Here is a 13,362-nt window from a genome sequence, read left to right as displayed (position 1 = left end):
GCTGGTGGATTGCACCATTGAAAGACATAGGATAAGACAACGTAGCTCAATCTACACCAGAGATCGACAAGTCACGTATGCAGACAGTGCTCGTCTTGACGACCCCACCACCAGAGTCATTAAATCACAATCATTTTTAAAATATAGACCAGTGTGAACATCGAGTTACATGGAGTTTTGCTAGTTCAGAAATACATTGGAAGTTTGTCAAGTTCGTGGTAGGGTGGGTGAGTAGACGTTCACACAGAAGACCATAAAGTGTCCATAAAGTCTTCTCTTGAAGGGACCTCTTATCTATATATAAAAAAAAAAAGGTTTTATATTTTACAATTATTTTAGAAAATATCTCTGTCTTCTAACAGCATGGCTGAGAGAGAGAGAGACGGAGAGATGATTCTAGCCTCCATCCAGCAGTGACCAGTTCTTCACTTCTTCATCTTTGATTTAAAAAAAAAAAAAAACGAAAAAACCCAAAAAGGAATCCAAACCCGTGTTCCATCATACAGTGCCATCTAAAAGTCTGGTCCCGTTTTGGTCGGGGGGGGGGGGGGGGGGGAGAAATGAGCCGGGAGAGGCCCTCTGAGACGGGTGAGGGGGTTTGCGAGGTACTCCCTCATCTCTCCTGCCCTCTGACGGGGTATGGCGGGGGGCCCTCTGTAAACAGGAAGCCATAGAGGGTCATTGTAAGACGCATCCAGACTGGCAGGACATCCCTCTGATGGCGCAGGAACTGTGAGGAAGACAAGAGAGCGGGAGGGAGATTAATATCAAATCAGAATTAGTTATATGCTTTTTTTTTTTTTTACAGCACAGTTTTCACCAAGTGCCTTACAGTAACCCGTCCACCACCATAAACCATCATCACAGATGTTACCATGAGCAACAAGTTATTGGAAACCCCAAATGAACTGTCTGTGGTGCTTCCTGAGTTCAATATGACATATGGTTGAGGTGAAACAACAACAGTAACCGGTGGTAAACCAGCCGTCTAGACCAACACAAAACACCGGAGCAGATCGGATATTTCCACAACAGCAGTTCTGTCTCAGTTGTGCTTGGTGTGCAACTAACTGGGCTCTGTCACTAAGGCTGTCTTAGAGCCTGCACGGAGTGAACAAGTTACTAGTCTCCTTCCTCCCTCCCAGGAGCTGCATCTATCCCGCCACTAAAGCTCTCTTCCTCCACTTCCTTCCTCTCATCTCTGTTCAAGCTCCTGTTTGGCTTTCTAACAGAAAAGCCAAGCTGGTTATTTCAGCAGGTTGCATAAGCATCAGTCAACTCTGTCTGTCTGTCTGTCTGTCTGTCTGTCTGTCTGTCTGTCTGTCTGTCTGTCTGTCTGTCTGTGTCTGTCTGTGTCTGTCTGTCTGTCTGTCGTCCTCAAGGCGATAGTAGGCAGGCTGACTGTCTGTCTGTCTCTCTCCACAGAGTAGTAGGAGACTGTGGAGAGAGACAGACAGACAGACAGTCTGCCTACTACTCTGTGGAGAGAGACAGACAGACAGAAAGACTGCCTACTACTCTGTGGAGAGACAGACAGACAGACAGCAGTCAGCCTGCCTACTACTCTGTGGAGAGAGACAGACAGACAGACAGTCTGCTTACTACTTGTGGAGAGAGGCAGACAGACAGACAGACAGACCACGACAGACAGACAGACAGACCAGACAGACAGACAGACAGACACAGACAGACAGACAGAGTAGTAGGCAGACTGTCTGTCTGTCTGTCTGCTCTCTCTCCACAAGTAGTATGGCAGACTGTCTGTCTCTACAGAGAATGACATGATTTTGAACCAGTGCTACTAAACACAACCCTAATTGAGCGTCTTAATGTTATATTGCAGTGCCTATTTTTACTCCCACTGGGCCAGTGGAGAAGTGTTACAGTGCCTATTTTACTCCCACTAGGCCAGTGGAGAAGTGTTGCAGTGCCTATTTTTAACATGCCCACTGGCCAGTGGAGAATGTGTTGCAGTGCCTATTTTTACCCCACTGGCAGTGACGAGTGTTGCAGTGCTATTTTACTCCACTGGCCAGTGAGAAGTGTTGCAGTGCCTATTTACTCCCACTGGCCAGTGGAGAAGTGTTTGCAGTCCTATTTTACTCCACTGGGCCAGTGGAGAAGTGTTGCAGTGCTTTTACCCCACTGGACCTAGGTGAGTATAGTGTTACAGTGCTATTTTATTCCCACTGGGCATGGAGAAAGTGTGCAGTGCCTATTTTACTCCCACTGGGCCAGTGGAGAAGTGTTGCAGTGCCTATTTTACTCCCCTGGGCCAGTGGAGAAGTGTTACAGTGCCTATTTTACTCCCCACTAGGGCAGGTGGAAAGTGTTACAGTGCCCTATTTTACTCCCACTGGGCCAGTGGAGAAGTGTTTACAGTGTCTATTTTACTCCCACTGGGCCAGTGGAGAAGTGTTGCAGTGCCTATTTTACTCCCACTGGCCAGTGGAGAAGTGTTGCAAGGGCCTATTTTACTCCCACTGGCCAGTGGAGAAGTTGTTGCAGTGCCTATTTACTCCCACTGGGCCAGTGGAGAATGTTGCAAGGTGCCTATTGACTCCCACTGGGCCAGTGGAGAAGTGTTGCAGTGCCTATTTTCTCCAACTGGGCCAGTGGAGAAGTGTTGCAGTGCCTATTTTACTCCACTGGGCCAGTTGGAGAAGTGTTGCAGTGCCTATTTTACTCCCACTGGGCCAGTGGAGAAGTGTTTGCAGTGCCTATTTTACTCCGACTGGGCAGTGGAGAAGTGTTCAGTGCCTATTTTACTCCCACTAGGCCAGTGGAGAAGTGTTGCAGTGGCTATTTTACTCCCACTGGAGGCCAGTGAGAAGTGTTACAGTGCCTATTTTTACTCCGCCACTGGGCCAGTGGGAAGTGTTACAGTGCCTATTTTCTCCACTAGCCAGTGGGAGAAGTGTTACAAGTGCCTATTTTACTCCCACTGGGCCAGTGGAGAAGTGTTACAGTGTCTATTTTCTCCCACTGAGGCCAGTGGAGAAGTGTTGGCAGTGCCTATTTTACTCCCACTAGGCCAGTGGAGAAAGTGTACAGTGCCTATTTTACTCCCACTGGGCCAGTGGAGAAGTGTTACAGTGCCTATTTACTCCCACTGGCCAGTGGAGAAGTGTTGCAGTGCCTATTTTACTCCCACTAGGCCAGTGAAGAAGTGTTACAGTGCCTATTTTACTCCCACTAGGCCAGTGGAGAATGTTGCAGTGCTATTTTACTCCACTGGGCCAGTGGAGAAGTGTTACAGTGCCTATTTTACTCCCACTGGCAGTGGAGAAGTGTTACAGTGCCTATTTTACTCCCACTGGGCCAGTGGAGAAGTTGTTAGCAGTGCCTATTTTACTCCCACTGGGCCAGGGAGAAGTGTTTGCAGTGCCTATTTTACTCCCACTGGCGCAGTGGAGAAGTGTTACAACGTGCCTATTTTACTCCCACTGGCCAGTGGAGAAGTGTTACAGTGCCTATTTGACTTCCACTGGGCCAGGGAGAAGTTTACAGTGCCTATTTTACTTCCACTGGGCCAGTGGAGAAGTGTTACAGTGCCTATTTTACTTCCACTGGGCCAGTGGAGAAGTGGTTAGCAGTGCCTAATTTTACTCCCACTGGGCCAGTGGAGAAGTGTTACAGTGCCTATTTTACTCCCACTGGGCCAGTGGAGAAGTGTATTTAGACCATTGGTTACAATAAAAACCTGTTTGATGCCTTTTTTTAAATGTTATGTAACAAACGGGTGTACATTTTTTCCAGAATGCAAAGAAAAAGGTATGGAGTCCAGAGAAGGCATTTGTCCCTCAGATACAGAAAGTATGTATACCCATCTACACAAAATACCCCATAATGACAAAGTGAAAACATGTTTTAAGAATTTCTAGCAAATTTTCAGAAAATGAAATTCAGGCCAGTGACACAAAATCTCAATAGAATCCATTTTAAATTCAGGCTGTACCACAACAACATTACAAATAAAGTCAAAAGTAAAAAATAATGACAATCCGATACTTTCTGAAGGTACTTTATTTGTTGTATAAAAGGGGGGTTTTGGACAGTGTTTTCTTGACAGGAACAATAGTGAAGTGCTCCATTATCGGTCACACTCGGTAACCAAATACAATAAGGACTTGTCTACTGCTCTCCTAAAAACAGATGGGTAACACCTAAACCTCACACTCCCTGTACCTCCCCTGATCACCTCATCAAACAGGATTTTTTATTTTATTTTTTTATTTAACTAGACAAGTCAGTTAAGAACAAATTCTTATTTACAATGACGGCCTAGGAACAGTGGGTTAACTGCCTTGTTCAGGGGGAAGAACGACATATTTTTACTTTTTCAGCTTGATGATTCAACCCAGCAACTTTTTGGTTACTAGCCCAACACTCTAACCACTAGGCTACCTGCCAAGTTAGATATAATAGCGCCTTCGACAGACAGACAGACAGACAGACAAAGACTTGACGGCTAATTGAGCTAAACATTAGCTCACACAGCCTCATGTCATGTGGAAGTGTGTGACAGAGGCCACAGTGAGAAATCTGACACAGAAACACTGTGGATGTCACGTGTCCTGAGCAGCAGATCCTGTGTTTCAACAGGCTTTACGACAGGCTTTGTGTTGACAATATTATCAGATCATTCCAAATAAAAAACAGCTGTCTCCGCTGTCTCTTTTAGATAAAAGACACTCTTATCTCTCTCTGTCACCACACCACCACACACACCACACAACAAACCACACACACACCACAACACACACACACACACACACACACCACACACCACACCACACACACACACACACACAAACAACACACACACACACACACACAACACACACACACACACACAAACAAACACACACACAAATCCAGTCAGAGGGGGTAATCGTCACGTTTTACTGGCAGTATCTGCAGCTTAGTGAGTCACAGTTCTATTTTTAGCTTCCGTTATAACAAGCCGGCGCACAGATTCTACCCAGACTCAGAAGTAGCTCTTCACACGCTGGGAACACTACACATCCTGCGTATCTCTTTCTGGTCGAACACTCTCGCTTCCCAAACTTACCCGCCACGACTGATAATCAGTCAGCCGCAACCTCACCTTACAAACAGACCCCATGCGTGGCCTAATAACTTACACCACAGATAAGGGTACGAGATATGGGGTCCCCCTCCCAAAGGTTTTACTCATTAACAGAGGAATGTTTTAAAGAGTTGAACTAGTTATTTACAAGTGGACCACTAGTACCTACCCACCCCCCATTGGTGAAATTTGCTTCTATGAAAACTATGCAAATGATTCCCCTCGCTCTCTCCCTCCCCATAGGAGGTGAACTACGCTGTAACGTTGAAGTGTGAAGATTGATAAAGCAGAGGGACACGTAGAGGACAGTGTAGTGTGATAAGAGAGACAGTGTATGTGATAGTAGAGACCAATATAGTGTGATAGCAGAGAGACAGTGTAGTGTGATAGCAGAGACAGTGTATAGTGTGATAGCAGAGACAGTGTAAGTGTGAGAGCGAGAACAGTGTAGTGTAGAGCAGAGACAGTGTAGTATTGTGATAGCAGAGACAGTGAGTGTGATAGCAGACATTGTAGTGTGATAGCTAGAGACCAGGTTATAGTGTGATAGCAGAGACAGTGTAGTGTTGATAGCAGAGACAGTTAGTAGTGATAGTAGAGACAGTGTAGGTTGATAGCAGAAGACCAGTGTAAGTGTGGATAGTAGAGACGCAGTGTAGTTGAATAGCAAGACAGTTGTGTGTGGCATAGAGCATGTGGGTAGCAGAGCGTGATGTACGAGGTGTAGTGTGATGAGACAGGTGAGTGATAGCAGGAGGTATGTGTGCAAAGTAGGTGATCAGCAGTAGGGGAACAAAAGTGTAAGTGTGATAGCAGAGACAGTGTAGTGGTGGAATAGTCAGAGACAGTTAGTGTATAGCAGAGACAGTGTAGTGTGATAGCAGAGACAGTGTAGTGTGATAGCAGAGACAGTGTAGTGTGATAGCAGAGAGAGTGTAGTGTGATAGCAGAGAGAGTGTAGTGTGAGTTTCTTAACTGACAGTTGTTCTTAACTGACTTGCCTAGAAAATGTGCATATAGATCAACGGAGTGAAGCTTGTAGTAAACCTTACAATAGTGGACATCTTGCGGTAACATGATATCATCGCCGGTCCCACCCCATTCACAAGGTGCAAAGTAGTAGTAGCTAGCTGGCAGCCTGGCTAAAAACATAGCAAGTTAGCTAGCCTTTTTAGTTTACCACATCTCCATTTTATTTATTTAACCTTTATTTAACTAGGCAAGTCAGTTTAAGAACAAATTCTTATTTACAATGACGGCCTACACCTGCGAAACCCGGACGACGCTGGGCCAATTGTACGTCGCTCCTATGGGACTCCCCAATCACGGACGGTTGTGATACATGATTCCATGTGAAATAATCAGATTGATAATAAAAAATAGTTGCCGGTGTAACCTAAAACATTATCCCAGTTGGATATGCTGCTTGTGTATTCATTCCCATATCAGCTAAAAATAGAACGTCATCATGTTTTGGTCACAGAGGGGAAGAAAAGTGCATGGCTAGCTAGTCGGTTACAGCAGGTTCTACCATTTCTGTAACTAAAGCCAGACGGATTTATCAGTTGACCGATATTATCAGGCGATATTAGCCTTTTACCGATGTATTTGTATCAGTATTTAATCCATTGAAAAGGACTGATATAAAAATGCGGAGAAAACATTCTGCATAAAAAAGCTACACTAAGACTGGACATTACCACCGGGCCGACGCAACTACACCAGTCAGAGAGGAGAGTGAACTACTGTGGCCTGACGCCGGCCCTGCTGATGGTTACACAACTCGTTAAATGGCCCGCAATTTTGGGGGTAACGGCATGGTATTCAGGGCTCTATTGTCCCTCGAATCACTCTGACATCAATGCAAATGCAATCGGGAAAAATCACATCAAATACTTCATGAGTGAGGAAGAAGCAGAAAAGCCAATTGTTTTGCTATTTTATTACCCGGAGCTACAGAGAAAGGGAGAGAGAGGCATAGAGCGAGTGGGGAGCGGCCGACTGTGTAAATGTGTGGGAGTGGGAGCGCTGGAGCAGACACAGACTGGGAGAGAGAGAAAGCAACAACTATATATTGACTCACCCAAGTAGAGTTCTTCTTACCAGTTATTTTTCATCCTATCTAATTAAAAAAGTACCCGTCTTGACTGCATCAACCCCGAGAGAAGAATGCTAGATAAGATAGCTAGCTAGCTAGGCTAATTCAGGCTACATGACAAAATCTTCTCTCCCGTCCGACAAAAAACCACAATTCAAATGTTTGAGATATGACCGCATCGGTCCATGAAACCCAAACCGATCCAAATGTACACTGAACAACAATATAAAAACGCAACATGCAACAATTTCAAAGAATTTCACAATTTTACTCAGCAAACTGGATGCAGTTTATCACAGTGCCATTCGTTTTGTTACTAAAAAGCCACCTCATATACAAAATGACCCACACACTTCGACCCTTTCATCCCTAAGTCGGCTGGCCCCGCACATGAATTCTCGTCGTCCAGACCCCAACTGCTCCAGTCATCATACAAGCATTATGCTAGTAAAGTGACCGGCGCCTTCATCTCAGTTACACTGTACCAGCAGAAATTGGCTACACCACCGCAACACGCGCATACCAGCAGTGTATTCTCACTGATCACCCTAAAGCCAGAAACCTCCATTTGAACGCCCTTTCCTTCCAGTTCTCTGCTGCTAGCGACCTGGAACGCAATTGCAAAAAATCTCTGAAGTGGAGACTTTTATCTCCCTCAACAACTTACAAAATCTCTATCGAGCAGCTAACGCGATCGCCGCAGCTTACATAATAGTCCATACATGCTAAAAACTAACCCACCCAATTAACCTACCCACCCCCCATACGCTTTTATTTATTACTTTTCTGCTCTTTTCACACCAGTATCTCTTCTTCCACATGAATCATACTGATGATTTATCACTCCCAAGTTAATCTGCTAAATTGTAATTATTCGATTTATTGCCTACCTCATGCCTTTTGCACACATTGTATATAGATTCTCTTTTTTTTTCTTCTACCATGTTATTGACTTGTTTATTGTTTACTCCATGTGTAACTCTGTGTTGTCTGTTCACACTGCTATGCTTTATCTTGGCCAGGTCGCAGTTGCAAATGAGAACTTGTTCTCAACTAGCCTACCTGGTTAAATAAAGGTGAAATAAAATAAAAAAATAAAAACTGAGTTACAGTTCATAGAAGGAAATCAGTCAATTGAAATAAATTCATTAAGCCTTAATCTATGGATTTCACATGACTGGGAATTCAGATATGCATCTGTTGGTCACAGATACCTTTAAAAAAAAAAGTAGGGGCATGGATCAGAAAAGCAGTTAGTATCTGGTGTGACCACCATTTGCCTCACACAGCGCGACATCTCCTCCGCATAGAGTTGATCAGAGGGTGTTGATTGGGAACTGGAACACACGGTTGTACACGCCGATCCAGAGCATCCCAAACATGCTCAATGGGTGACATTGGTGGAGATGGTGGTGGATGAATGGCACCACAATGGGCCTCAGGATCTCGTCACGGTATCTTCGTGCATTCAAATTGCCATCGATAAAATGCAACTGTGTTCGTTGACCGTAGCTTATGCCTGCCCATACCATAACCGGACCCCACAACGTTGACATCAGCAAACCGCTCGCCCACACAACGCAATACACGCTTTCTGCCCGGTACAGTTGAAACTGGGATTCATTAATGAAGAGTACACTTCTCCAGCGTGCCAGTGGCCAAGACCCTGGTGAGGATGACGAGCACGCAGATGAGCTTCCCTGAGACGGTTTCTGACAGTTTGTACAGAACTTCTTCGGTTGTGCAAACCCACAGTTTCATCAGCTGTTCGGTGGCTGGTCTCAGACGATTCCGCAGGTGAAGAAGRCGGATGTGGAGGTCCTGTGCTGGTGTGGTTACACGTGGTCTGAGGTTGTGAAGCAGGTTGGACGTACTGCCAAATACTCCAAAACGATTTTGGAGGTGGCTTATGGGTAGAGAAATTAACATTCATTTTTCTGGCAAAAGGTCTGGTGGACATTCCTGCAGTCAGCATTCAAATTGCACACTCCCTCAAAACTTGAGACATCTGTGACATTGTGTTGTGTGACAAAACTGTACATTACAGCGTGGCCGTATATTGTCACCAGCACAAGGTTCACTTGTGTAATGATCATGCTGTTTAATCACCTTCTTTATATGCCACACCTGTCAGGTGAATGGATTATCTTGGCAAAGGAGAAATGCTCACTAATAGGGATGTAAACAAATTTGTGCACACAATTTGAGAGAAATAAACTATATTTTTTTTGCGTATGGAAACTTTCTAGGATCTTTTATTTCAGCTCATTAAACATGGGACCCATCACATGTCGCGTTTATATGTTTTGTTCAGTGTAGCATGTGGCATCAGTTCAAATCAGATTCACTCAAATGTTTTACTTGCATTACATTCTTTCTACGTTCCAAAAAAATACCTCATATTTTGTGCCAACTGACGCGTCCACTACTTCGGTGGTTGATGCCTAGTCTCCCTTATGGCTCGGATCAGGTGCCTACATATAGTACATACACCATAGACATACATCCGTCAAAAAAGCACACAAACACACGTTAGTGTTGTGTTCATCTTCTCCTTTTAATGACTGCGCTAGCTATATGGCGACTCTTCCAAGAGGATAATGGTCAGTTATTTCAGTTGGACACATTATTTTGTTATATAATTGCTCGCCTTCTCTTATTAATCGGTAAAATGACTCGGCCTCTGCACGATGGGGCTTACTGTTTCTCTTTCCGTTGTATTTTTTGAGATAAACGTCAGCTTTCTCCAACTGACGTATCTCTCCTCGGGACAGTGTTTATACCTATTACTTAATTTTTCCACTTGGCTTTTGCTTCTCTCGGCAACCAGATAACACAGCTACAGACGAGATCCTGCTCAGTGGCACGAGCGTCTCATTCTGCCTTTCATCTGTGTTCTCAGACAGCAACCAGCAGAGAGGGCCGCTAGCTCAGAGAGCCCAGCTAGAGAGGTCCAGCTCAGACAGAGGCCAGCTTGAGAGAGGCCACTCAGAGCCAGAGAGAGGCTCAGCTCAGACAGATCCAGCTCAGAGAGGCCAGCTCAGACGACCAAAAAGCCTCGCAGAAGCTCAGAGAGGCCCAGCTCAGAAGGCCAGCTCAGAGAGGCCAGCTCAGAAGAACAGCTGAGAGGCCCAGCTCAGACAGAGCCCAGCTCAGAAGACCAGCTCAGACAGAACCAGCTCAGAAGACCAGCTCAAGGGAGGCCAGCTCAGAGAGGCCCAGCTCAGAGAGGCCCAGCTCAGAACATCCAGCTCAGAGAGGCCCAGCTGCATCAGACAGACTCAAGCTCAGACAGAGCCAGCCTCAGACAGATGGCAGCTCAGACATGATCAGCTCAGAGAGGCCCAGCTCAGAGAGGCCCAGCTCAGAGAGGCCCAGCTCAGACAGATCCAGCTCAGACAGAACCAGACTCAGAGAGGCCCAGGCTCCAGAGAGGAGCTCAGGTGATCCAGCTCAGACAGATCGATCTCAGCCGTCAAGACGACAAGATCTATGCAGTCAAATATGCTTTACATTTTGTAGCATGGAAAAATGATGTCTCTTATGATCAAAACATGTTATACGTGCACGAACTGATTTAGATTTCATTCATTCTAATCAACACCCTGAAATCGCACGTGCTTAAGCGTTTTTCACTAATTAAAAGTGTTTTTGTTCTCTTGGGCATATTCGTAATGCCGGGAGCCGGAGTATCTCAGGCATACCGTAATGAACTTGTCTTAAGATAGTGTGATAGATAGCACGCATCCCTGGTTGTTGGAATCTTTTTTACATCAATCTAATCTCCGTTTACATGGGGGGAGCTGTGGGGGGCGCGTGGGTGGTGGGTGACGGTTTGTTTGAGAGGGCAGTATCGTTTGTAACATATTATGATAAGTCTTAGGGTATTTTTATCGTCACGTATTTTAGGTATAAAAAAAATATATATGTATTTGATAAAATATTGAATTTGGCCTTTACCACTATAGCCCATAGAAACCCATTGAATAACACATTCATAAATAGCAAAAAGACAGTCAAAAAATAAATCATAAGGAATAAGGTTTTGAAGTGTCTGTCCTAAATCTAGGAGATATYAAAACAAAATGGGGGGGAGGACACCCCTTTTTTGGGTGCAAAACTACCTCTATACTTCCATACATTTTTTAAACTGGTCCAAGTTACTTTCAGAGTCCCCGGTTACCTTCAGAGGAGTCCCGTGACATTTGTGGGGGTGGTAGAGCAAAACAGAGAACGCCATGGTGTTTGTGAGAGACTCCCCTTCCCATAAAAGTTTGGAAAGAGTAGTCGTTCCTAATGTTCATTGTACTTTAGAAGTGTAAATAATCTCATTTTTCAGTGTAAATAATAATACTTTATGAATTCTGTGACCAGACTCCATCCTCTAGCATATCTACTTGGTAATTTGTGGTGTTGGGATGGGGGGGAAATGGTTCTATTGAATGGTTCTATTGAACGGTTCTATTGAACGGTTCTATTGAACGGTTCTATTGAACGGTTCTAGCCCAGAATGTGGTTGAATCAGTGACAAAGCTCTATTTTTAGCAGGCTTATTTGTGGCCACCCTAGTTGGCAAAATGTCGGGACTTTTCTTTTCACAGTGAATTATTTTATTTAACCTTTATTTAACTAGGCAAATAAGTTAAAGAACAAATTCTTATTTACAATGACGGCCTAGAAGAGCCACAAGCCAGAGCAGTCCCAACCAAACACACAGACACACAGTTAGTTAACCTTTGACCCTTACCAGTTGAACATGGTCCTGGTGGAACTGGTCTCCGATCTCCCGGAGCTTACGTCCGACCCTGACCTCCGTGCTATCCTCGGTGCTATCCTCCACCCGCTCTTCATCTAGTCTCTCCTCCAATCTCCTCCTCTCCTCCTCATCATCATCGTCCTCTCTCCTACCCTCCACCTCGTCGTTCTGCCTCTCTCCCTGATCGTCCACAGGCTCAAACCGAGCTGGGTAGTGCAAACAGAATCCAGCGTTGCCTGTGGGAAGAAAAACGTATAAAGTTCAGTTGTTTTATAATGGCATGGGCTGGATTTAGCCTCTGATTCACCATCGGTTAGTGAGATATTCGGTTGACCCAAGCATAATAAACCAAAGAGTTTTGCAATTGGGTATAATAATGATTTTGGGGAGAAGGGTGTAGGGATTAGGGAGACAACAGATCTCTCCCCCTTTTGACTTTTTGAAGTGGACAGATTAGTATGGGYCTTGAGTTAGAAATGGCCCTTGACTCTGGTCTCATGACAAGCGGCTAATCTAGATTTACTGGTGGTTTTGTTTAGGTGCCAGAAAACAGAAAACACAATGCTCCTTTTGTCTGTCACCAAACACCGGCTGGCTGGCTAGGTGACTCAAAGTGTTTACTTTAGCATGCTGCCGCTGTGTCGCTGCCAGTAACACTAAAACTGGTTCTAGTTTCTTACAGTCAAATTATAGAGTACTAAAACATGAGAAACTCCCACTATAGGAGCGTGTCTGTAACCGGTAGAACTCCCTCTATAGGAGCGTGTCTGTAACCGGTAGAAACTCCCTCTATAGAGCGTGTCGGTAACCGGTAGAAACTCCCTCTATAGGAGCGTGTCTGTAACGGTAGAAACTCCCTCTATAGGAGCGTGTGGTAACCGGTAGAAACTCCCTCTATAGGAGCGTGTCTGTAACGGTAGAAACTCCCTCTATAGGAGCGTGTCTGTTAACCGGTAGAAACTCCCTCTATAGGAGCGTGTCTGTAACCGGTAGAAACTCTCTATAGGAGCGTGTCTGTAACCGGTAGAAACTCCCTCTATAGGAGCGTGTCTGTAACCGTAGAAACTCCCTCTATAGGAGCGTGTCGGTAACGGTAGAAACTCCCTCTATAGGAGCGTGTCTGTAACCGGTAGAAACTCCCTCTATAGGAGCGTGTCGGTAACCGGTAGAAACTCCTCTATAGGAGCGTGTCTGTAACCGGTAGAAACTCCCTCTATAGGAGCGTGTCTGTAACCGGGTAGAAACTCCCTCTATAGGAGCGTGTCTGTAACCGTTAGAAACTCCTCTCTATAGGAGCGTGTCGGTAACCGGTAGAAACTCCCTCTATAGGAGCGTGTCTGTAACCGTGTAGAAACTCCCTCTATAGGAGCGTGTCGGTAACCGGTAGAAACTCCCTCTATAGGAGCGTGTCGGTAA

At 45.1% G+C, this 13,362-nt stretch overlaps 1 protein-coding gene across 1 annotated transcript in view; it reads right to left on the bottom strand.

Annotated features, from left to right (window-relative positions):
- Positions 1 to 560: 560 nt before the first annotated feature.
- Positions 561 to 13,362, bottom strand: part of LOC112076112 (uncharacterized) — a 43,535-nt gene continuing 30,733 nt past the window's right edge. Inside the window, exons 3-4 of the mRNA XM_024142996.2 lie at positions 11,938 to 12,182; positions 561 to 730 (exon numbers count right to left, since the gene is read on the bottom strand). Of these exons, the coding sequence (XP_023998764.1) occupies positions 614 to 730; positions 11,938 to 12,182 (362 nt within the window). The 3' untranslated portion in view covers positions 561 to 613. The remainder of the gene's footprint in view (positions 731 to 11,937; positions 12,183 to 13,362) is intronic.

Source organism: Salvelinus sp. IW2-2015, unplaced genomic scaffold (assembly GCF_002910315.2).
Source record: "Salvelinus sp. IW2-2015 unplaced genomic scaffold, ASM291031v2 Un_scaffold3584, whole genome shotgun sequence".
NCBI classification, from domain to species: domain Eukaryota; kingdom Metazoa; phylum Chordata; class Actinopteri; order Salmoniformes; family Salmonidae; genus Salvelinus; species Salvelinus sp. IW2-2015.
Note: the sequence above shows the minus strand (reverse complement) of the source record. Positions and strands in the feature narration are given on the sequence as shown.